The 25974-nt window shown below is 48.5% G+C and overlaps 1 protein-coding gene across 1 annotated transcript in view; it reads left to right on the top strand.

Moving 5' to 3' along the window:
- The window catches only part of TG (thyroglobulin), a 231434-nt gene that overhangs the window by 42634 nt on the left and 162826 nt on the right, over window positions 1-25974 (top strand). Inside the window, exons 21-27 of the mRNA XM_052651771.1 lie at window positions 4997-5146; window positions 7249-7419; window positions 10752-10868; window positions 11422-11537; window positions 13235-13343; window positions 18480-18671; window positions 22767-22931. Coding sequence (XP_052507731.1) covers window positions 4997-5146; window positions 7249-7419; window positions 10752-10868; window positions 11422-11537; window positions 13235-13343; window positions 18480-18671; window positions 22767-22931 — 1020 coding nt within the window. The remainder of the gene's footprint in view (window positions 1-4996; window positions 5147-7248; window positions 7420-10751; window positions 10869-11421; window positions 11538-13234; window positions 13344-18479; window positions 18672-22766; window positions 22932-25974) is intronic.

Raw genomic sequence — 25974 nt, 5'->3', positions numbered from 1 at the left:
GCTGAGCAGTGAGGGACTGGGAATCAGAACCTGGGCTGGGGTGACCGGACTCCAGAGAGTGGGAGCCCCAGGGTGGGCTTGGCGAAGGGGCCGAGAGAAAGGTCTGGTCGGGGCTGCAATTGCTCCAGGAGGTGGCCACCTTTCTCTGTAAAGAGCCAAAGCAAGTCTTTTAGGCTTTGCAAACCATTCTCTTTCTGTCTCGAGGACTCAAGTCATCCATAGTGGGGAGAAAAATGCTGTGTTCTAAGTAAAAGTTCATTTGCCAAACAGAAGGTGAGCAGTATTTGGCCCGAAGGCTGCAGTCCACCCATCCTAGCTCTACATAAACCTGCATTCTGTTTTTCAACTGCAGCAGCTTTTTATTGATTCACAAGGAATTGTTGAGCACATCATTCATCCCCACCCCTTACTCCAAATGCTCAGAAAGGTCCAGAATGGAATTCACAAAAGCAGTACCAAAAGCCCCAGGTTTCCTCCAGTATCCATGATAACATCCCTCTCCTACTGAGTTTCTGCATTGCTCTGGTCCAGAGAGTCCAGTGTCTTTAATCCCATGGGATGGACAAAGCAGTGCGGGGAATACAATTGACAGTGTCAGGAAGCTGGAAGTCTTGGAAGTCAGATAGATCTGGGTTCAAGCCATGGTTCTACCACTTTCGCAGTGTGAGTTCTTGGGACACTGCCCATCTTCACTAGAAATCATCTGGAAACCAGGGACAGTAATATCTATTTCATGGGGGGGGGGTTGCAATTTGCATAGCAGAATATAATCGATACAAAGCACGTCTATTCACACATAGTGAAACTTCAGCAGATGGTTTTGTTGTCAGTTGGCTACGTGAGATTTCAACTCAGCTGTGCCGGTTCCAAAATCTTTGTTCTATCCTCGGATTCACAAGTCTCCCTTCTCAACAAGGGCTCTTGGTGAAATCACACCCTCTGATCCTTGTATCTCTTCTAATTGACTCTTTTCCCTTCTGAAGCGCATCTGGAACACAGCTGTGAGGCTACAAGCAGAGCATTGTCCTGTGGAGATGAGGCAGGGTTTCTGTGTGCCGTCTTGGGGGGCTAATCTGGATGGTCCCCTGGGAGGGCGGTGACTCAGGGGCACCAATGGGAGTGTCTGCCTCCCGTGACTCCATCAGGCAGGGCCGTCTTGACCTACGCAGTACCTGCTGCAGGAGCAGGAGGCTTTGTTTGCAATTCCCATGGGGTCAGTTACATTCACCCTCTTGCCTCAAGGCCAGGCAAATGGTTTTCCCTTGGAATTACCTGCGGGCAGCCTTCATGCCAAGTTGGCCCGTTAAGAAGAATCCCAGGGAAACTGTCTGGATTTTCCATTTTCATTCTGGACAACATTCGCTCACTCATTCATTGCAAGATCTTATTATAGAGCTAGTTCTCTATGGATTTTTTCCTAAAGTAACAAGTTGCATCTTGTTTCCTTCCCCCCTTCCTCCTTTCCTTTCTTCCTTCCTCTTTTTTCCTCCCTCCTTCTTCCTTCCTTGCATCTCTCTATCCATCCATCCATCCTTCCATCCATCCTTCTATCCATCCATCTTTCCATCTATCCCATCCAAACTTTCAAAATGCAATTATGTGTCAAACACATAATGTGAAATACTCAGGGAACCAAAAGTCATAGCCCTACTTTCAAAGAGCTCACAGTCTAGCTGAGGCAGGGTTAAATGAAAAGGCAGCTAAAATATCACGTGAAAAGCCTTTTGCATCACAGTCGGGGAAGTCAGAGAAGGCTTGCCGGGCTAGCAAAGGCTGATGAGTAGAAATTGCTGCTTGGATAAGAGCAGACAAGCAGTGGTGTGTATGTATGTGTGTGTATATGTGCCCCTGTGTTTAGGCTGCTAAAGTGATGGACACTCCAGAAATGGAGACTAGTGCTAAAGCAGGCAGTTAGGAAGTGCTGTGGCTTTTATGGGGCCAGTGCACACGCAGAGTCAGACATGACTGAAGCGACGCAGCAGCAGCAGCATGTGGTTCGTGTAATTGGAGAGTAGGGGTGTGGGGAATGTGGCAAAAGATGGAGCCGGAGTGGTCGGCGGGGACCAGCATGGAGGTGCCTGGGGGCACAGCAAGGGGCTTGGTCTGGTGGGGTCACAATGGGGGAATTTTCAGTTGAAGAGTGACTGGGCCAGGCCAGGGTGGGCTTGAGCAAAGCAGGCTAAGGAGGGAAGGAGTGTCCCCTGTCCTCAGGTAATTTTCTTCAGCACGAATGTAGCTACCTGATTTGGGGACGCTGGGATCCGGTTGGCAGGAGGGATGCCATAATCCCAAAGCTTTGCAAAACTCACAAACTTGGGCCAAATGGCCTCATTTTACAGAGGAGGGAACTGAGGGTTCAGGGGTTTTCCATGAGGGGATTTAACTGAAGGATAAACACCCTATTGTTTCCGTGAAGAGGACCCACCTGCTAGAGGAGGAGGCTCATCATGATGTTTACAAGGGTTCGTTTGGGTGGAAAAGACACTTGACGTCAGAGATGGAGAGAAAAACAACACGGCTTCCTTGTGTGTGGTCGAGAGTCCTTAAGTTTATGGCAGCAAAGATCTCAGCTTTCATTTTTCTGCCCCTTCAGCTGCACCCGAGGTTGGGAGGCAGCAATTCAGGCTGGCTGCACAGGTTTTGTTTTCCTTCAGCAATGAACTTGGAGACTGCTTTAAAAAAAAAACAACACCCCAGCACGGAGGTAAAAATACTAGAGATGATCAACAATGTGACTCATAGAAGTAACGAAACTCCACTCTGAGTGAGGGTGTGCATGGCGCCAGGCAGGCCGGAAAACACACCATTCTGTTTCCAAGATGGGCCTGGGTTTCTGATTTACTCAGAAACACTACACGCGTATGCATACGCAGGAAAGCGGCTGTCAGATCCATGCGGGCTCCGTTCTAGCCGGTCCCACATGCACGGGCTTCATTTCTTCGTCAAAAGAAGGTGGTTGAATTGGTGGGTGGAGAAAAGGCTTTGGTTTGGTGAAAATGGGACTGAGATCCCACCCATATCTCCTCGCGGCCTGGTTGAACCTGACCTTGAACATCAGTTTTCTCCAGACTAAAATGGTGCTGATACCTTTTCCATAAGGTGGTGACAGTGAAAGGTGGCTGGTGACACACCTGGCACTGTGCTTGGCATATTCTGTGACTTTACTTCCCCACTGCCCTTTGCAGTGGGCAAAGGGGCATCATGCATGGATGTCCTGAGGCTCAGCTTTCTCATCTGTGAAATGGGGGTAACATGCAAACTCCTATATGTGCAGAGGTGATGTACATGCAGGAGGTACACAGAGGAGCGCCAGGCACTAAGACAGTGCTCCCAAGAGCGGGCATGCTTTTGACTCCCACCCTCCCTGAGTAACAGCTCACTTCTTCCGGAAGTTACTTGACAAACTCTCAGGAGCCCAACCCTAGACCAAGAAACAAGGCAAGAGGGAACCTCTTTCTGCCATCCCTTGTCTGAGCTGTCTGAATCAATGTGGCCAAGTTCATACCCTTGCTGGGGAGCAGAGCTCTTGGATGCCAACTTAGAACCTTTATGAGACGGGCATCTGTCCAGTTTGGGTTTCTGTTTCCCAGCTCGTATCCTGTTGGAGGAAGCACAGTAGGAAGGGCTGCAAGTGTTAGAGTCGGAGGGACAGAAGGCCCTGAGTGTCTGCAGACTGACAGGGGCGCACAGGCAGGAAGCGAAGGAGGGGAGGGAGGTGTCCAGGGTGCCGACAGGAGCAGGTCCCCACTCCCAGGGTCACACCTGGGGTTTCTGAGGAAATCAGAGCCTCAATACCCGGACCACGAGGGCCTCTGTTGATCCCATGCCCTGGGCATCTCACCTCCCGGTGGCCCCAGGTCTCAGCCCCGCCATCACTGAGTGACCCAGAGGAAGAGGCCATGTGAGTGGAGTGAGACGGTGCTGGATGGTTGAGATCACCCCACAGGGAGGGCACCCTGTGTAGAGAGAGCAGGAGTTGAGGCTACAAGGAACAACTTCCTTACCTGTAGACTGTGGAGTCTGCATTGTGGTACCTGCTTTCTGCACATCACTACCGCACTCCAGTGGGATAACATAATGAACCCCTCTTTTACAGAGAGGGCTTTCTGGGTGGCTCATTGCTAAAGGATCTGCCTGCCAGTGCAGGAGATATGGATTTGATTCCTGGATCGAGAAGATTCCCCTGGAGAAGGAAATGGCAACCCACTCCAGTACTCTTGCCTGGGAAATCGCATGGACAGAGGAGCCTTGCCGGCTATAGTCCATGGGGTTGCAAACAGTTGGACATGACTTAGTGAATAAACAACAACAAAATGTTATAGAGGAGAAAATGGAACCTCAGAGTAATCCACAGTCATTTAGGCACAGGGAGGAAGGGGACTTAATTGGGTCTGTCTGACCTCAAAGTTTGCACCCCGCACTGTTCTCCACCGTGTTCCCATAGCAACCTACGGATGGGTGCTCATCTTTAAAGTTCTCCGACTTCATCTCATGACATCCTTCTCTTTGTCCACTAAGCTCTAACTCAGTAAGCTGGCTCTGTTTGGCTTTTCTCTTTCCATTCCTTGAAGAATCCAAACTTATTCCTGCCTCAGGATTTTTGCACTTGCTGTTCCCTCTGTCTGAAATTCTCTTTTGCATCCTTGCCTGGCTTACTCCTCACTCATCAGGTCTCACAATTTGTCTCTCAGAGGGGCCTTCCTCACTATCATGCCCTCTGCTCCTGCTTCATCTCACTTGTATCTGACAGTCTTGTCAGACACCCTCTCATCCTACCAGCCCATCAACTCCTGGAGAGCAGGAACCGTGTGGACCTTCCTCATGGCTTATCCTCGACTCTTGGAGCTGGATGCACAGTGCATTCTCAGTGGGCATTTGCTAAATGAATGAGTTCTTGTCTGATTTTGGAATTTCACAGATCCAGTGCATTCTGAGGTTGTAATTGTACAGCAGGTGTCTTGTTTTTTAACCTCGTTGCTCTGTTGATCTCTTCCAGTCAAGTGTCCAGAAGGAAGCTATTTTCAAGATGAGCAGTGCGTTCCCTGTCCTGCTGGATTCTACCAAGAACAGGCAGGGAGCCTGGCCTGTGTCCCCTGTCCTGAGGGCAGAACTACCGTTTATGCTGGAGCTTTCAGCCAGACTCACTGTAAGTCCTCACGGGTCCTGCCACAAAAGAGAAACCCTACAGTGCCACGCGAATACAGCAGGACACCTCAGCCTCGGTACTCCTGGAAGCTGGAGACAGACAGTTCTTCATTTGGGAGGGCTGTCTTTTGTGTGAGAGGATGTTTATTCAGCAGCATCACTGGTCCTTACCTGTCAGATCCTGGAAGCACCTCCTTCATGCACACCAAATTGTGACAACCGAACTGTCTCCAAACAATGCCAAGTATCTCTTAAATGGGGGGCAAAATTGTCTACCCTTGAGCACCTCTGGGTCCATAGTGTAATCAAAGGGGCACCACCTTTGAATGTCTCTGCTCTGTTAAGACCCTAGGCCAGACATTTCACTAGTGTTGTCTCAGTCAATCCTCCCAATTCTCCTTTTAGATAAACATTATGAGCTCAACTTTTACGTGTAAGAAAGCCAAGACTCATCTGATGAAACTTAGCTGAAGTCGCTCAACTAGTGTGAAAGTCGCTCAAAAAGTGATATAACCGGCCTTTGATCTTGGTATTGTCTGATTCTGAAACTTCCGATTTTTGTAAGTCAGTGTTATCAGATTTAGAAGTGGAAGATGTTTTCCACCTACGGTCACCACCGCCGTATAGCTCATATTCCCTTTCTGGGCCCGTGGATCTGTCGGGTCTGTGTGTACGGCAGCCTTCCCGTATGTCATGTGATTTCACTTGGTCTATTTACTTACCAGTCACCTGGGGAGGGTTGGGTTTTCCCTCGCAGGGACCCATAACTTGCCTCGTTGTACATCTGTTCATGATAGTCTGAAATGGTGTCAATGTGAGGCAACCATGGCTACTACTATTTGAAATCTGAGTTGTGTTTGGAGTTGTAAAATAGTTAATCAGAAGAGATCAAGTCCCCTTCTGTGATAGAGGAGATCTTCTTTGGTCAGGAGAGCAGTGGAAATAGGGCGGTATTTCCAAGGAAGTAAGATCAGAGGAATTCCTGAGGCTGGAAGTCCGGCATCCCTTTTAGAGAAGAGATTCTTCCCCGGGAACACAGCATCCTTCATGTCCACACGTGCGTTCCAGTCACTGCAGTCTGGGATGTTGTGAGGTTCTGTCACATGGCCCGAGGGATTCTTTCTGGGAAGGGGTTCCCTGCCACGTGCTGGTCCTTATTTGTGGAGGGCATGCTGCATACACACGTGGTGGGCAGCTGAGCAGGAGGTGGGGGCTCGGGACCCCCGCCCCAAATGCATTTGCTCCCCTTTGCTCCCCACTCTCCCTCCTACTGTTGTGACCTCGGCCGAGTCACCTCCTTTCTCTGAACGTCCACTTCCAGACATGGCGGATCAAGACCAGATACGTATTTCTATTATAAATCACAGCATCAAAGCCCAGGGTGGGCAGGGCAGGCTTGTATTACGTGTCAGATGCTGAGCAAGACACTGGGATATAACAGGAAGCAGACCCAGGTGAGGTCCCTGCCAGCTGGGGAGGGAGGCAGACAGCTGCGAACCAGTCGTTCTGCAGACTGATGGAAATAATCATCACACTCCTGGCTCTGAGCAGAGGTGCGGGTCCAGAGGACAGGATGTGACACTCGGGCATCAAGGGATGTCAAGGGACTTCCCTGAGGAAATGAGGACTGGGTGGCAAAGAGTTAACTCCCCGAGAACTGGGGAGAGCTAGGCACCAGGAGAAGAACCAGGGGGCAGAGTCGGGGTCGGGGTCCAGAAAATGGTATCAGAGCCGGTGGTATCCACTGATGTGGACACACAGGTGCAGCTGGAGGGTCAGATGCGTGGGTCCAGGTCACAGAGGCCCTTGTGGCCCAAAGGCAAGCCCAGACTTTGTCCTTAAGTCAGGGTGGGGACACTGACAAGTTTGAGGCTGGGGGAGTGTGTCTGGCTCAGACATGGGACTTGGATGTCTGATCAAGGACTGGGAGCCAGGCAGATAGGGGACCCCAGAAGCACAACACTGATAGTCTGTGTTTTTTTTGGCCATGCAGAGCCAGGGATCGAACCTCTACCCCCCCGCCATGGACGCATGGAGTCTTAACCACTGGTCCACTGGGGAAGTCCCAGTGACACTGATGGTTGTATTCATGTTTGGTTCCAGGTGTCACCGACTGTCAGAAGAATGAGATGGGCCTGCAGTGTGACCAGGACGGCCAGTACCGAGCCAGCCAGAGGGACAGGACCAGCGGGAAGGCCTTCTGTGTGGACGGCGAGGGGCGGAGGCTGCCCTGGATGGAGGCAGAGGCCCCGCTGGTGGATGATCAGTGTCTAAGTACGTGCAGGCCACTCCTGGGGACAGGGTGTGCGATCCCACCAGGCTTTCTAAAATGAGAGAGACACACAAGATGTGTTTGTCCCCAACCTTTTATTTCGAAAACTTCTAAACTACGTAGGTGTTCAAAGATTAGTAGGATGAAAAAATATTCGTCACCCAGATCCAAAAATTGTTATTGTTTTGCTCTCTCTCTCTCTCCTTTAATCACTGGAAAAAAATATTTCCGACATCATGAAACCTCACCCCTAAGTACTCAGCCTCACGAGAAATGAATTTAAAAGTCATTCATCTGCTGAGGTTTCCTTTCTTGTGGGCAGCTTGCCCCCAGAAGTGGTCAGTGTTTCTCCCTCAGTGGGATGTTAGGGGAAGACCCGAGGGCCAGTCCTTCTTCCAGAACTTACTTGCTGGGTGACCCAGGGCAAATTGCTCAGCTTCTCTGAGCCTCATCACTCCAGCAGCCTCCTGCTCACTTCCTGAGACACAGTGAGGGTCCATATCATCCTATGAAAATTACAAACGTTCACTGAGCCCAGCTCTTCGATGAGATAATGGATGCAAAAGCCCCGAGTGAGCCGACAGGTGTCCTACAGTCCCAAGTGTAACGGGACGGGGCTCAGAACTAGTTTAATCCCAATGGTGCCCTTTACGGGTCTTGTAATGCTGGGCAAGTCCCTTTCAACAGTTTCCCCATCTGCAAGATGGAGATGAAATGGCTTAGCAAAGAACTAATAAATGCCAAAGATTTGTGCAGATGTGTCCATGAACAAACTTTCATGTCCATGGATAAAATCTCATGGCAAATCCAGGGAAAATCTTTATTGCTTTTTTCCACAATCCCTCCTCTTGGGCAGAAACAGCAGTCAGGGGAGTTAGAGCTTTAAGGACTCAGTTAGGCAGATCTTTGCTCTCTTTTACAAATGAGGGAGAGAACGTTCTCAGAGGGAAGGCCACTTACCCAAGGACCATGGTGATGGCTGCTGTTCTGGGTGCTTGCATCTTAACTCCAGCCCTCTTTGCATCCCACAAAGAGGATTGTAACGCACACTTTGTAAAGCATTTCTTGGCTTGCTCTGGCCTGCATTCATCTGGAGCAGAAAAGCTCATTCAATCAGTGGCATCAGAAACGTTTACAAGGAACACGGCTCAGCTTTGCCAACTTTGATGACGCCTCCCTGAGGTGCTGTAGGAATAGCCTCCAGATAGGTCCTCCGAATCTCTGGCTTCCTAAGCAAAGTTCCAAACTTACTCAGCATGAATCCTGGAGACACAGTGAATGAATGGCTCTAATTATCTGGGCTTCTTCAGAACTTATGCTTCTTAGGTGGCTCAGTGGTAAAGAATCCATTTGCCAATGCAGAAGATGCCGAAGTCACAGGTTAGATTTCTGGGTTGGGAAGATCCTCTGGAGGAGGAAATGGCAACCTACTCCAGTATTCTTGCCAGGACAATCCCACGGACAGAGGAGCCTGGCAGGCTACAGTCCATGTGGTCACAAAGAGCTGGACACGACTGAGCGACTGAGCATGCACGATCAGAACAATCTCCTAAAGGGCGCCTAAAGGAGGGGGATTTTCCCATCACTTGAACTCCTGTGGCCGGTTTCGCAAGCTGTGGAGGAATCGTGACCAAATAGGGCAATGTGCCTTGATGCTGACCTTTAATGCTTTTCCCAAGACATCTGCAAATATGTTACGTATGTAAATTTGTAAATAACTATGAGGCATGTGGGATATTACAACAAGAGGATGTATACGTTTGCATCCTAACTCAGTATTCCAAGGACTCCTTGGTAACTCAGTTCATAGATTGCTTCCCTTCTCTTTGTCAATGAGTTTTTTCTTAGAGCTCTGCAATGTCGAGATCCCCATCACTGTGGTGCCTCTTAGGTGAAACCCAGCAGATTCTGTAACTGAAGTGCTGAACTTACCGCATTTATGGCTCCTGAGACTACTTTAATTGGAAACTGAAAAACTTTTCAAATTTTATTTAGTCCCCTAGAAGGCTGTGAGCTTCTTGTCCATACCAACCAAGCCTTAGGGACACTGGGCTGAGTGTAAGGTGGTATTTGCTGGACTGGAGCTTCTGGTTCCTATAAACAAAATATCAAGGAGTACAAAAAATAAAGAAGAAAGGAGGAGATGGGAAGGGCTGATTATGGTCTGACCACATGAACTTGGTCACTTCTAAGATCAATGAGGGCCACTTTGTAAAATGAGTTTTTCCCATCAAAGTTTCCGAAGGCTTAACGCCTGTCATTTCTATTATATTAATACCCACCTCTCCAATTCCCACTCCGAACACACTTTTTCCCCCCCTACACTTATTATGAAAACTGAGACCAGGTTGCTTAGGATGGCCTTGAATGTACTGACATGATGAAAATCAACTCAGACACGATCTCGTTTTTAAAGCAACGGGTGTGTGTGAGAATGAGGGCTTACATGTGTTGTGCTTAGTTGCTGAGTTGTGTCTGACTCATACATATTTATCACCACATCTTCAAAAAAAATCAGTACTCATGTACTTCAGGGCTTATTTTTTGATAGTTACCTGTAAAATATTGGTGCTTTTGAGCATTTTGGCTTATAAAATGAGTTTCGTTCCTTGAGAGCTAGTTACCTACCATGGTTTCTTTGCTTGGTAAAGGGTGAGTTCCAAGTTTCATAGCCTTGAGAAATTTTATTTCTTTCTCCTCTCTTGTCCAGTTCCATGAGCTCGTGACTGTGTCATTGTGACAGATAGGAGCTCAGGTGTGTTGATGGGACCCAGAAAAACAGATGCTTACGTATCATTTAGACAAATGCTATCATAAAAATGTCTGAGCTACAAGATGCATATTCAGACTTACCCGAACCCATGTGCACATTTTGTCTTTTAAAAATAATTTACTTCTTTCCAGGAAGAGATCAAGTTGTTTAAAAATAAACATGAGATATCATTATAAATAAAATATTTTATTTGTATCATTATAAATAAAATAATTATGAGATATCATTAGCATTCAAAGATAAGGACAAGGAAATATAAATTTATGTAGAAAATCAGTATCAATGTGAAAAAGGGAGTTGTGAGGATTAACATACATTAGATATTCTTCTTACTTCCAGACAATGAGATGAAAAAAAGGAGACATGATGAGCAATAGCTCTGTGTTCGCTATGAGTCAGCTTCTGGAACTACCCTTCAAAGGGAATTTGTCTTTTTGGAGCACCCGTGTGAGCAAACGCAATGGGTGGGAAGTGACTTCTTGACTTAAATCTCCTTCTGGCTTCTCTGCAGAGACCCCAGACTCTTCAGAGTCAAGTTTCACGGATATGCTTACATTTCAGTGATGCGGAAATTTGAGAAGCTTCCAGAATCTAAGGTGATCTTCAATGCTGATGTGGCTGTGATGGTCAGGTCTGAAGTTCCCGGTTCTGAGCCCTCACTGATGCAGTGCTTGGCAGGTGAGGGCAATGGGGGGCCGGGCACGTGGGTGGTGCCATAGGAATACACGGTGCTGATCTTGCAAGACATGTTAAGCACAACCTTCGAGATCATAATCAAATATACTTCTTCAGAAATACTCTGTAAGTCAACTGATTTCCAAAATGTATATCTAACTCATCATTTTAGTTCTGAGTTTATAGTGCATCTGCTGCCTGCCAAGAATGAGGCTCGGCCAGATATTAAGGGAGGAGCCCTGAGGGACATTTGTTCTTTGTAGAGCATTTAGTCCAGCTCAGGAGATGCAGCTGTCTATTTCAAGGGTGAGGCCAGAGATGAATAATAACAATTACCACATATTGAGCATTCATCTTTACAAGAATTTTCTCATAATCCTCCAGTCCTCCATGAGTAGTCATTGTTACTGTGTGTGTGTGTGTGTGTGTGTGTGTGTGTGTGTGTGTGTGTGTGTGTGTATGTGTGTGTTTGAGGGGCAGGGAGTAGGCGTCTGTGTCTGTCTGTCCTCTGTATCGCCTGAGAGACAGGTGGGTGACTGTCCCCTGGTTCTTGCAGACTGTGCACTGGATGAGGCCTGCAGCTTCCTCACGGTGTCCACAGCAGGATCAGAAGTGTCCTGTGATTTCTATGCTTGGGCAAGTGACAACATTGCTTGCATGACTTCCAATCGGGTGAGTTTTGGCAGCCACATGGAAGTTCTGTCTTGTGTCTGTCCTACATCAGAAATGCCTTCATTGAATCAACACCACTCTGAGCAGATGACGGAATGAGATTATCAATAAGTGGTCCCATGTTACTTCCATTTCTTCAAAATGATGGGATTTTGGGAAACTGAAACTGCAGGGGACCGGTGATGGCTCAGGATGAAGCTGACATAGGGACTATTCATCTGAGCAGCATCATTTCCTGATAGATTCATCAGGAGAGGGTCATAGTAATGAGCCCCTTCCCTCTGCCCCCCACCAGCTTATCTCACTGGGCAGCTTGGGTCACTGGACACACCAGGACATTGTCCAAAGTCCCAAATACCATCTGAGTCCCGGACTCCAGCATTCTTTCTCATTGTAGAAGTAAAACATGATTATAACTTTAAAAAGGAAAAGAAAAGTTAAATATTAGAACCACATGAAATTGTTCTTTCTATAAGTCAAAGCTGGTAGGGTATTGGCAGTTTTAGCAGATCATGGGATCAGGGCTCCTGTAATCTGGGACCTAAACCTCAGATCCTTCCCACCTGCAGGACTGTTTCCTGCTTAAAGGCCTTTCTTCCCTCTCCATACCACCATGCGTTCAACAAGTTTGCTTTTTATCTAAAAAGCAAGAAGAGTGATTACTTTCCAATAGCCTTTGTTTTAGCTTATGCCCTCCCCAAATTCCCAAAACTGAACTGGGAAACTCAAAGTTGGGTAACTTTGGAGGAGGCAAAGTACTAGAAACAAGACACAAATGAATACAGATTTACCCTACCAAACCCACATAGCAGGAGCGCTGGAACTAGACATCAGAGATAAACGAGAACGACATGATTTACAGAAGTCAAACCTCCTTATTTTCAAGCTAAAGAGTCTTCCCCTGATCCTCACCACATATGCCAAACAAAGTCTTCCACAGGCTGGCCCCTACCTCTCTCTCCCATCCACCACCTGCCTCCCATCCCTGTAACAGACAGTCCCTGAGAACCACTGGACCTAGTTAATCAAAACACCTGTGGGATCCCAGGTCTCCATCTCTGCCATATCCTCTGCTTAAAATCCCCCTTCTCTTGTTTCCACCTGACAAACTTTTATTTATACATCAGAATCCACCTGGATTCACTTTTTCTGGGAAAATTTTCTAGCTTCTGTTTCTCAATAGAATTAACCTCCCCTGATTGCCATCTCCCCAGAACACGTAAACTGGCAGTGTTGCCCAGGGGCTGTGTTTGGGAAATGAAATCCAACCGGGATTCTTATCCCTCCACTCCATAATTAGCTGTGTGGATTTTGCAATCAACTCATCCTCTTTAAGCATGTGTTTCCTTATTTTAAAATGCACATATCAATAACACCTACCTGATAGAGCTGTTTTAGAAGTTACAAGAGATAATCCTCCCCCCACCACACACACAGAGAATTAAGCACTCCTTTTTCAGGGGTAATTATCTCCTCTTTTATGACAAGTATCTTTGCAGCTAACACTCTGGCTGGAATTTGCTGCTTACCTGTCTGTGCAATCCAGTAGAAAGCGAGAAATTAAGGAGGAGGGTTCCTCTCTTATTTATCTCTGTAGCTCCTGAGCCTAACCTTGGGTAGAGTTTGGTCAACGTTTGCTGAATTTATTATTACGTTAAATACCACAGGACTTTAATGGAGCTTCTTTCCATCTTCAGAGTGAAGACGTGTTGGGGACCTCGCAGACCACCAGCTTTGGAAGTCTTCAGTGTCAGGTGAAAGTGAGGAGCAGGGAAGGAGACCCTCTAGCTGTGTATCTGAAAAAGGGTAGGTTGATGAGCTGGATGGCTGGCAAGGGGGGCGGGGTGTGGAGGTGGCGGGGTGACCCACTGGCTTCACGTGTTCAGTGTTTGGAGCTTCTTTCCCACAGGGCGAGTTTAGAGGGGGGCCACACTGCCCTCGGCCCCAAGGGACGGGGGAGGCCCTCCTGCTGTTGAGAGGCTGAGTTGCAGAGCAGACGCAAAAGCTACAGGCAAAGTCAGCTGAGTCCAGCCCTGTGCCCCGTGCAGACTCATGAGTCTGCCTGTGATACGGGGGCATTCCCATGGGCCCTGAGCTCCTTGCAGCTGCCTGTACCAATCCTCCCTCTCAGGGAACTCCACCCCACCCCCTTCCCTCTCTATTCTCCCTGGAAGCTCACGAGCAGTCCAGGCCTCCACGCCCAGCACTCGGGACCGCCTCCCTATGTAGTGCGCTTGCGCAGTACCACTGAGCCGTCCCAGGCAGCGCTAATTGTAAAGAACCTGTCTGCCAAGGCGAGAGACATAAGAGACCCAGGTTCAATCCCTGGGTTGGGAAGATCCCCTGGCGTAGGAAATGTCAACCCACGCCAGTATTCTTGCTCAGTAACTCAAGGTAAGGCCGAGATTCTGCCTTTCAAATAGCTTCTCAGGGGCGCCAAAGCTGCTGGTTCATGGACCGCGTTTTGAGTAGCAAGGGCTTCACATAATTTATAGTTTATGGCTCACTTCCCCAAACATCCTTTCATTCCTCCCCTCACAGAGATTCTCGGAGGGTGAAAACGGTATCATAATCCCTGTTTTACAGATGAGGAAACTGGGGCTCAAAGTGATTAAGATAGTGGCCCAAGGTCGTACGTATTGCTATAAATCGGGGATCTGGGTTTGAGCCTAAGTGTGTCTGAATCCCCCATGTGGCCTCACAGAGGGGGGCGTCCTCACACAGGGTGACACTTCTTGGTCACTGTAGCACGTGTGGGAGGAGCGGTGGGCCTCTCCCAAGAATCCTATGACATGCATATTTCTACCCTGTCCATGGGGCCACAATTAGGCTCTGCCTGCGAGCTGTGATACCTTTGCTAGTCAGGGCTCCCTGGCCTTGCTTCCCGCGGTTTAGGGTGAGGGGCTGGAGCCCACCTGATGGGTTGACCCCGGCCCTGCTGCCGCCAGCTCTGTGATCTTGGGCAGGTTCCTTGGCATCGCAGGCTGCTGTGCGTGCATTAGTCAAACAGGAGTTGCAGGTGGACCGAGGTTGTTGGGAGGTGGGAAAGAGGGTGCTTTAGAATGATGCGATGCTTTTTAAACAGTGTGAGGCATGTGGTGAAGAGCTAGTGCAAGTGGAGGTTTCTACCATCCTTTTCACTCTTGCCAGTGGTTTCCCAAAGACCCAAGGCTATGGCTGTGGACAGGAAGACAGGGCAGGGAGCCTAAGCGAGGACTAGGGGGTTGGAATGAAGGTGGCAAGCGTGTTACTCCCCTAGGTCCTTGGCTCTGAGCAGGCAGCCTGGCCACCAGCAGCCACAGACTTGCTCTGTGAGCGGCTGGCATTTGCAGAGAGGATCGGTCGGCCCGGGCCCAGTGCCTCAGCTGACCTCAGTAGCAGGCCCAGTCCACGGCAGGGACAAGCGACTGTGTCCTTTTGTCTCTGGTCCTTCTTTAGCCTAATACCTCCATCCTGTCTTAAATGAGAGCTCCCCTGGGAGAATGGAGTCCAGCAGGGCTCTGTTTCCTCTGATCTCGGGCCAGGGTTTTAGAATTTCTGCCCCAGTGTTTATTCCAATTATTTTTACTACCCGTTTTGAAAAATGACAGAGCACAGAGATCATTTTCTGAAAAAGAAAACCCAAATAAAACAAGTAACCCCTCTCAAAAATGTTCTTGAAAACTCTACTTTGGCCTTTTATCATTTTTTAAAAATGCAATTGTATTTCTTTTTAAGTGTTTGTTATTTTTTTCTCATCTTCTGAAAGTTTATACTTTGGAGGAAAATTGCAAGGGAAATTGTGAAGCTTCTTTGCTGCCAAACTAAATCAAGGACAGAACTGTTTTCTGTCCTTTTTTGTTTTGTTTTTTATTTTTTCAAGCAGAAGATGCACAGACCCAGCCATTCTGGATTGTGGTGTAATGGAAAGAGAAGGGAGGTAGGGATAAACTTGACCTGAGTGTAGACTCACCTCCAACTTACTAGTTCTTTGATCAGGAATGCCTTCTTTATTTTACTTTCTGTAAAAGTGGGAATACAGTGCCACAGTTGAGGTAGAAAGGACACGGTTTCTGAAGGTCTCTTGAAAACTCCATGGTGCCTAGTAGGTAGTCAGCATGTCCATCCACACGCTGGAGCTTAGGGGACCTGGAAGATGGAACAACTTGGCTTGTCCTTCAGGGCCATCCTCTGCCCAAGTCTGTGGTCTTGACCATGGAGGAGGAGCCACATGCTTTTTCAGAGTCAAAGGGAGTCAGGGCCTGAGGGTTCCTTGGAGATTGTCTAGCCCTCGTTTCACAGAGGAAGCCTAGAAACAGGAAGGTCACACTCCATCCCAGGGACCCAAGACTTCAGGCCCCGCCTCCCCCAGCTCGGGAGGATCTCCCAGACCTGCTCCATTGCTCAGGACTCGGCCACCGTGTGGGTGATCCCAGCAAGGCACACCCCATATGTGTCTACCCAGCACCCGTGGTAGGATACGCACTTTAGCAGATGCTGTGGATGCAGCTGTGATCAAGATCAGAATCACAGCTGATAAAGGAATTGATCCAACAAGAGCACTTCAGAGGGTGATAAGTGCTTTGATGAAAATGAAATAGGACATTGGGGTAAAGATGGATGTAAGGTACCTAGAAGAGACACATTCATGGAGAAGAGAGTGGAACAGTGGTTACTAGGGGCTGGGGGAAGTGGGATGCAGAGATAGTGTTTGATGGGGACAGAGTTTTGGTTGGGAGGATGAAAAATGTTCTGGCGGTAGATGGTGGTGATGCTGCAGATCCTGAGAATGTACCTTTTTGCCTCTGAACTGTACACTTAAAAATGGTTAAAATGGTAAATCGTTCATTATGTATATTTTATGACAATTTAAAAAGGAAAAGAAAAATGGACATGAACTGCTTTGGGTGCTCAGCGAAGGAACTTCAGAGAAGGGGGATGTTGGAACAGAGGATGGGGAGGGGCCCACATGTCCATATCTCAAGGCAGGAGGTCCTCTGTGCAGGGCTGTGTGGAGGATGCCCTGTGAGCTGAGACGTGGCCCTACCGTCCGGGCAGCACTCTCTGCGGGCGTGGAAATGTTCCATAAGTCTCTGCTGTCTAACATGACAGCTGGTAGCCGCGTGGCCACTGGGCACTTGGAATGTGGCTGTTGCAACATGACTCTGGTGAACTGGAATTGATATTCGAAGAGTCACACATGGCTGGCTACTCACCTCTGACAGCAGGACTGGGCCCAGGAATCACAGCTGGTGTGGGAGCGGTTGCTGTCCCAAGTGGCTTAACCGCTGGGTGAAGGATGGCAGAGCCTTAGTAGAGGCACAGACAGAGTGCAAGAGAGATCGAGGGTGAGAGGTGAATTCTAACCCAATAAAGCTGGGACGTGGGCTCCTTAAGTTAAGCTGGGCTTTGGTGCAGGATGGGCCTGGCCCAGTTAGAGGGTAGTCAGGCAGCAGGGGCTGAGTGAACCAGGGCTTGGAGGAAAAGATGCTGGCTTCTTTGGACACTTGTAATATATCCGCTGAGTGTCAGCTAAGAGCCAGGTTCATGGATCAGCCTTTTAATTTCCAGTCTATCTTTTCATCCACTCAACGTCATCCGCAAGGGTTACATGCCTGGTTACAGGAGGGGAAGCTGAGGTTTCGAGGACCTAAGAACTCACATGCCTGGGGTGCTGTGAAGATTTGCACTTGGGTCTGTCTGGTTCTGAAGTGTGCACTCTCGGCTGTAAGGTCTCCCCCAGCTTTAGGTGCGTGAGTTGGTTAAGACCTGGTGACCTGCTAGGCCACTGGAAGGTCAGGGTGATCCAGAGCACAGGCTCTGGTGTTCTTTTTGCCATCGATGAGCTGTGTAAACCTAGGCCAGACTGCTCACTTGCTAAGGCTCTCTTTCCTCAAATGTAAAATGGATATAATAATAGAATGGACATTTTGTTTCTAGTGAAATATATATGTATATATATCTGATTAAAACCCCTCATATTTGCAAAACGATGCTCTAAAAATAACCGGGCTTATAGGAAAACTAGACTGAGGGACAGAAGAAACCCAAACCATGCCGCTTCTAGCCAGAGGACTGACAAAAACAATAGCAGTCTTATTTAAAATGTTAGCAAAACTTAAAAAAAAAAAAAGACATACTGAATCCATCACAAAGAAATGCTTCCGTAAATGTGAAGGGCAGGGTAGCTTGATGGTAGAGGGAAAGGGGAAGGTTTGAGGATGCTGAGCTGTGGCAACGAGGGCCAGATGCTCAAAGAGAAGGGAGAATTGCAGTCGTCACTTCGAAGACAGAGCCACTGGCCCGTCTGAGGCAAGAAGAAGCCCGTGGGCTGATGGGTATCACGTAGCGTTGTGCGTCTGCAGCTTGCTCTTTAGCTGCGTGTGTAAATGCCGCATTGGCCTGTGGTTTGATGGCACAGGGCAGGGACATGCTGGGGACACTGCAGATCAACCAGTGTGACTCAGCGTCGCAGCAGCCAACCTGAGTGTGTTACAGAAAAGCTCAGGATGGCAGAGCAGGCCGAACCAAACTCGAGAGCGACTCCGCGTCGCAGCAGCCAACCTGAGTGTGTTACAGAAACGCGCATGATGGCAGAGCAGGCTGAACCAAACTCGAGAGCACTGAGCGTGCAGTGAGGTTGTCTGGGTAAAGCGTGTGGTCTGGTGTCTGTGTACAGTTAGAGCTCAAAAGATATTCACTGGTGATAAAACCATAATAAATGCCCGTTCTCCACATCTCCCCTGCACACCCTCCAAGGTGTGGCGGGCGTTTGTCCGGGTCTTGGGGCCACGTCTCCATGCTCTGTACACACGGGAGGTTCAGGGCTTTTAGGACACAGAGGGCAACTCTCTGGACCGAACTCTGTACCTGTTGTGGTCAGAGGGTTCACTGTCATTTGACCAGCACAGTCTGCATTCCTTTTACAGCTCGAAAAAGTTTATATTTCTGCTTTTCTCCCAGGCCAAGAGTTCACCATCATAGGTCAGAAAAGATTTGAACAAACTGGTTTCCAAAGTGCACTCTCTGGAATGTACAGCCCCGTCACCTTCTCAGCCTCAGGAGCCAGTCTGACCGAGGTCCATCTCTTCTGTCTTCTCGCCTGCGACAGTGATTCCTGTTGCGATGGCTTCATCCTCGTGCAGGTCCGAGGAGGTAAGGTGACAGTGGGGGCCAGAGCCTCCTCCCTCTTCCATGACCTGTGGTCTGTAAAATTTGAGGAAGGCATGGGGTTGCCAAAGCCAGTATGCACAGCATGGGGAATGCCGTAGGAAGCAGCAGGCATGAGGGGACCACCGTCATTTAGAAGGTGATATTTACAAAATGAGGGACAGTTGTGACCCTTCCAACAGGTCATGTACTGTGCTGGCTGCTTCACATGGCAACATCACGTTTCTCCTTGCTGCTGTTTTCAGGGGAAGTATTTCAAGCTCCATTTTTACTAACTGAGAAACTGAGGCTCAGAGAATTTAAACCAGCTGCTCCTGGTCACCCAGCTTATGACTCATCCAAGTGTGTGTGGAGCTCTGCTGTGTACCAGGCTTGATACACATGGCAGCATGAGTGTCTGAGGCCTTGGGAGGCTTGAGTGCAGAGGAGGAGGATATCGAGGGGACTTGACGGTCAGGGAGGGCTGTCTAGAAGAGGAGAGGCTTAGTCCAGGCTTTGCGGACTGGGTAGTGTTTAGAGGGCTTCCCAGGTGGCTCGGCAGGTAAAGAATCTGCCTGCCAAAGCAGGAGACCCAAGAGATGTGAGTTTGATCCCTGGGTTGGGAAGATACCCTGGAAGAGGAAATGGCAACCCACTCCAGTATTCTTGCCTGGAGAATCCCATGGGCAGAGGAGCCTCGTGGGCTACAGTCCATGGGGTCGCAAAAGAGTTGGACACGACTCAGCGACTGAGCACAGGCACGCGTACAGTGTTTAGAGGCGTGTGCACAGGCACACCTCGTTTCATTGTACTTCACTTAGCTGTGCTTTTGAAGATGCTGTTTTTTACAAATGGAAGGTTTATGGCAACGCTGCATCAAGCTAATCTATTGGTGCCATTTTTCCAGCAGCTTTTGCTCACTTTGGGTTTCTAGGTCACATTTTGGTAATTCTTGAAATATGTCAGGTTCTTTCATTATTATTTAACTTGTTATGATGATCTGTGATCAGTGATTTTTGATGCTACTGTTGTAGAAAGATTACAGCTCACTGAAGACTCAGAAGATAGTTAGCATATTAAAGTACTTTTAAAGTACGGTACGCACGTTGTTTTCTTAGACGTAATGCTATTGCACACTTAGTAAACTACAGTACAGTGTGAACATAACTTTTATATGCACTGGGAAACCAAAAATTCATGTGACTCACTTTATTGCAATATTCACATTGTTGTGGTGGTCTGGAGCCAGACCCGCAATAGCTCTGAGGTGTGTCTGTATATGTCTCTATATCAGCCTATATTTAGAAACCCTGCAATTCAAATCCAGGATGACTTCTGCCTTCTTTAAACTAAACGTTTTTTCTGAGGACACCACAATTTCCCCAGATGTCCAATTACTCAGCAGACCATAGGGTTTTTCAGGCTGGAAATGTTGATTTCATTTTCCTTAGGATCATATACGGAATAAATATTTTGTTCCATGGAGCCATAAGCGCACACAATCCTTTATTTTCCATGACATTTCTGGCTAGCAGCTTACCCGCCTTCCCCTCCAGTGTAACCCTGATCTGTGAATTATGTGGGTTTGAACAGCGACCTCGAAATGCTGCAAGTTAAGCTTTTCTTCAAGACACACATCAACCAGCAGGCAGATATGTTTCCCAGTCTTGTCTGATGGGCAGACCTGGAATTTTAACTTGTGAAGTTTGGCTGGGTCTGCTCGTGACCAGGAACAGAATCCTCTTCCTGCTGTCTGGCAAGGCACTTAATTTCTGGAACAGTCTCCCTGCTCCCTAGTCCCCTCCTCCCAGGCAAGGCTCCCACCCCCGCCAACCTCCCACCCTGAAATGTCTTTGTTTCTGCTGATAATTATTAGTGAAAACTCATGAGACTTCCAGACCTATATTCATGAGCCTCCTTGTACCTCGACAAGTAGCTGAAGCCACTGGGAAGTGGGGTTCAGCGACACTTGCGTGGCCTGAGGCTCCTGGCACCTAACTGAAGCCAGCCTGCAGGATCAGCAAAGTGATTTCAAATCTCCAGCCAGCGCCCACCTCTCAGACACCTGCAGTGCTCACTGAATGCTAGTTAAAGAAGAAAGCAGCGTTTCTCTTCTCAGCTCTGAGGGGCGGAGGGAAGACACGACCTGCCTCTTGTTTAAGTCCGTGTTTCTCATTCTTGGTTTATGAGACGGGCAGCCACAGAGCTCAGGTTCCTCTGGGCTCTCTGCAGGCTCTTATGTATCCCTTCTGCCCCGTTCTCCAGCTGGGACAAACCAGCCTCCCTTTCCGGGCCTCTTGTTGCCCCATCTGTGAGATGAAGCGGCCTCACCAGCCCAGGGATTCTGGGATTCAGCTGTGCGTTCACTAACATCACGGGTGGTGATGTTCATAAGGGTTCATTCCCAAGTGCACCCCGCCTCCACTGACCTGCACAGATTGTGGAGTCAGCACCTCTGTGATTGGTGCTGAGGAACAAGCATTTTCAAAGCCCTTTCTGTGACTTTGATATGATGGTCTAAGTGGTTTGAGAACCACCGAGTGAGTTAGTGGGTCCCTGAGCTAAACGTTCACCACCGAGATGCTGTTGACAGTAACGGTGACGGTGATTTTTAGCTACTCAGGTAAAAGTGGGGCAGGAGAGAACAAGACGTCAAATTTATAAGCCGGACATTGGTGAGTCATCTATTTTGGAGCCATTTTGGTGAGAGAAGTTTGAAGCGTTATCTGCATTTGGACATAAATTAGGATAATGGAGGGGATGGGAGATGTGAAGTGGTGTATTTCCATTTTACTTTCCCCCAGGAGAATCTGAACAACTGTACTATCTAATAGGATTATGTATCCAAATTGGTATATGGTATATAAATTATATACCATATAATGGTATGTATGGCATAAACTGTATACCATGTAATGGTGTATATGGTATAAATAATATACCATGTAATGGTGTAAATGGTATAAATTATATACCATATAATGCTATATATAGTATATAAATTATATAAATTGGTATATAGTATATAAACTCATTTGGTATATAAATTACTTAATTTCTAAATTCAATAAACTTAAGCAATGTACTTATATGAGGCCTAATTTCCTCATCTGGAGAAGGAGATAAAAAATAATAAGAATTAAGAGAATGAATATTCTTAAAACACTGACCATAGGGGCTGACATGTCACAGGCATCCATCCCAACATTTGATTTACCTTTATTGATCTAACTAAAATCACTATCAAATTCAGTTAGGGGGCAGGTAGATCTTTCTGCTACTAAATAAAGTCATAACGTTGGGGCAGCTCTTTTAAGAGTCAGAGTTAGAAGATATATTCAAGACAAAGTAGTCCAGTGCTTTCCAGCTGCCAAATCTAGTAATGGATCCTCTCTATGCATCCCAGGGACATGGGTGCTCAGCCTTGGCTTGCATCCACCCAGAGATGAGAAGTTCATTTCCTACCAGGAAGGCTTGTGCCATGAGTGTACAGCTCCTGGATTTTAATAGTTCTGTACTTTCCTCTAAATACTCCTTCCTTGCACTTCCTTGCCAGTCCAGTGGTTAAGACTCTGCATTCCAATGCTGGGTGTGTGGAGTCAATGCCTGGTCAGGGAACTGAGACCCCACATGCTGCATGGTGTGGCCAGAATAATAACAATAATATATAAATTAAAAAAAAAATAATCCTGAGCTCTTCAAGATTGATTGTGTGTGTGTGAGAGAGAGACACAGAGAGAATGCGAGATGGTGCAGGGGTGGGGGGCACTGTCTGTCTCCTTGGGCCTTAAAAATGTGGGAAGTGGAGACAGGGGACGCTGGCAGTAGGAGCCCTGGTCGTATCTGAGGTGTCACAGCTGTTGGCCCCGTGAGGAGGAAGTGCCGGCCCTCCTCTCTGGACTTGGCTGGTAAGACAACTGCAGGACGGTCGGGGAAGGATGGGCCAAGTCAAAAGCAGGCTCCTGAATTCCTGTGTCCATTCCCGAGAACTGGTTCCCTGCCTGCATCCTACGAGCTTCTCAGGGCACAGACGTGCATCTCCAAGGGGCCCCTGCTTGGTCCCCATCACACCCACCTCTCCTCCGTCTCATGACTCTGCAGGCCCCCTTCTCTGTGGGTTGCTGAGCTCCCCCGATGTCCTGCTGTGCCACGTCAGAGACTGGAGGGACCCTGCGGAAGCCCAGGCTAATGCTTCCTGTCCCGGAGTGACCTATGACCAGGACAGCCGCCAGGTGATGCTGCGTCTGGGAGGACAGGAGATCGGGGGTAAGTGTCTGCCTTCACCTCGGGTGCGTTCCTTCACAGTGATCTGTGCTCACCAGCAGGGTCTGCTCCTCTGCTGGGAGCCCTCTCCGTACCCTGAGGAATTCATCCTTCTGAAAAGAATTTGTACCAAAATGCTGCGTAAAAAACAACCAGAGAGCATCTCAGCGGTGCTCTGTGAGCACCGTGGTGCAGCTCTAGGGCCTCAGGTTGGCTCAGGGTAGGCAGGCTCCTTGGGACGGCTGCGCTGACCTTGGCCAGGCTTGCTCACGTCCTGGGGTCGCTTGGCAGTCGGATGATATCGTTTGGACTTGACAGCAGTGGCCTGGCCGTGCTTCAGTGCCTCGCCTTCTAGATGAGCGTGTTCTCCTGTGGGCAGAAGTGAGAGCGTGTGTGTGTGCTAAGTGGCTTCAGTCGTGTCCGACTCTTTGTGAATAGACTGTATGTAGCCCGCCAGGCTCCTCTGTCCATGGGATGCTCCAGGCAAGAATCCTGGAGTGGGTTGCCCTCCTCCAGGGGATCTTCCCAACCCAGGGATCCAACTCACATCTCCTGTGTCTCCTGCACTGGCAGACGGGTTCTTTACCACTAGTGCCACCTGGGAAGTCCCAGGAGAGGGAGCGAACAGGGCAAACAAGCCGGTCCACTGAAGGTTGAGACTTGGGTCTGACACTGTCACCAAGATCTCATTGCGCTGTCCTGACCTAAAGTCAGGGCTGGGGAAACACTCCATTCTTTACCGGGAGCAACTGCAGAGTCCTGCGTAAAATGTGTGGATCCAAGAGGGCCAACTGGAACTGGAAGAACTGGAGCCCCAAATGAAATCTGTTTCCCACATGAGTGCCCCCCTGGGCAGATTTCCCCCTCTGACAGTTAAGGAATTCCAGGCGGTAACCGCCACACCTCTCACCCTTGTTAGAGGGGCACAAGGAACTGCGGGGCCCCTGACCTGGGCTCAACTGATGGAAATAACCCTTGATCTGGCTCCTTAGTCTCCTGTCTTTGAGAAGCTCTTCCGTCTTTGAGAAGCTCTTCCAACCTTTTCCTTAAGTGTTGCATCTAAAGGTCACCCTGAGATCATATGCCCCACTTCTCATTTTACAGGGAGGAGCGTTAGCACCTGCAGCCCCAGCGGGCAGTCAGCTCTGTCTGCCTCCCCTGGCCCTGGGGGGCCTCCACCTGTAGATGTCTACCTGGGAGGGGCTGAGACCGCTCTGTCCTGAGTCAGGACGGACCACACCAATGCACCTCAGTGTGGTCAGGACCAGCAGGCTCAGCATCACTGGGGGATCAGGAGAGATATGCATTCTCAGGCGTCTTCAAACCCCCAGGGATCCTCTCTAACAGGCTGTCAGATGATGCCATGTCTGCTAAGTCTGAGAAGCTCTGAGTAGGTGACCTGGAAGTTCTCTTCTGACCTTGAGAGATCGAGTTTACAGGGCCCAGTTGCTCACTCACCTCTTCGGATCCAGTGTGAGGTCGAGGGCAGCCTGTTCCATCTTATCTCCTCTCTGCTGTATTTATCTGCCAGCCTTTGAATGTCAGAACTGGACCCCATGGTTCCAGTCCACTCTCTGAGTGGTGAGGTGCGAAAGCACACGCTGGTGTCAGCCAGAAAGAGGAGGGAGGAAGCTGACCTGTCAAAAGAGCCGTGAGATCCCCTGGGAGTGGTCCTCTAAGGGCTGGCAGAGACCGAGTCCTGCTTTCTGCGGAGCAGGGAGAAGTTTCCATGCTCTGCTTCTCAGTGTGCTGTAGCTCTTGGGGCTCTAATGGCAGTGAGCTCAAGGTCACCTCCTCCAAGAGCCCTCCCTGACTACCCACAGAACGTATTCCTTCCTCCTCTGTGGAGCTTCAAGTGTGCTTCGTGCGCTGGTCTTTTAGGAAGTGCAGGGCAGTGGGCAATGCACTGAAACAGCTTTTGTCTGGAAGCTGCCCTCCCTGGCCCAGCTGAGAGTGTGCCCTGTGGTGTTGAATTACAGCTTTGGACACCAGCTGTTTGGCCTTGAGCAAGCCAGTAAATATCTGCAGGCCTGATTGCTAATGGGGTAGTGATAGCTCCTTGCTCACTGAGTTGCTGTGAAGATGAAAGGAGAGGGTAGACAATAATAGTAGTCATAGAAATGTCTTCCATCATGCTTACTAAGAGCCAGGCCCTGCTCCAAGGTCTCAACCTGTTCTAACTCATGGATCCTCAACATGGTGCTTTGAGCGAGGCACTAGTGTTACCATTGTTCCCATTTTACAGCTGTAGACACTGAGGCAAACAAGTGAGGGCTTCCCAAGGTCTCAGAGCTTGTAAGTAGAAGGGTTGGGACCTGAAACCAGGCATTCTGCCTCCAAAGGCCTACAAAGTGACTCTCTTAACTGCTTCCTTATATTGGTACTTTCAGATGATACCCTGTAGAACTTAGTAGTGTATTTGATGCAGTATTGATATTATATGATATCATTAAAAAATCTGTCATTTTTTGGTTACATTTTAAGAACTAGACTTATTATACAGTATATAATAAGATCTGTGTCTTATTGACTTCTGGATTCACTCTATGGAACATAAGACCTGGAATAGAGACTGCACATCGGACCTGTGGAATGCCTATTTACCAAAGCCTGGAAAAAAAATATTACAGAATTTGGTGGAATTCCATGAGGATTCATTTCTTTTGCAGTAAATAAAATCAAATAGTTTTTTCTATGATGGAACGTAAACATATGGGATCCGTTATTCTGAGCGGTAGCCCAGGGTGAAAACGAGCATTTGAAGAAAGACATATGATCTATTCGTGGGTAATAAATCGGGAGTGAATTGCTTAACACAGAGCGTGTGCTTGGTCCAGCCCAAGAAGTGAAGACTGTGCCCTCATCTGGCCTCCCTGAGACGGAGTGATTACTTTTGAAGTTTTTTTCCAGGCCCCTGGGTGTATATGTATATCCTGGGGTCCAGGCGGAGCTTTATGAAGGGAACTCTTTGCTGGGAATTTCAGGCAGCCTCAGTCATATTCGTGATGTTCCAGATTGATGGTTGCTTTGTACACAGAGTGATTTG

Source organism: Budorcas taxicolor, chromosome 14, assembly GCF_023091745.1.
Source record: "Budorcas taxicolor isolate Tak-1 chromosome 14, Takin1.1, whole genome shotgun sequence".
Taxonomy (NCBI): domain Eukaryota; kingdom Metazoa; phylum Chordata; class Mammalia; order Artiodactyla; family Bovidae; genus Budorcas; species Budorcas taxicolor.
Note: the sequence above shows the minus strand (reverse complement) of the source record. Positions and strands in the feature narration are given on the sequence as shown.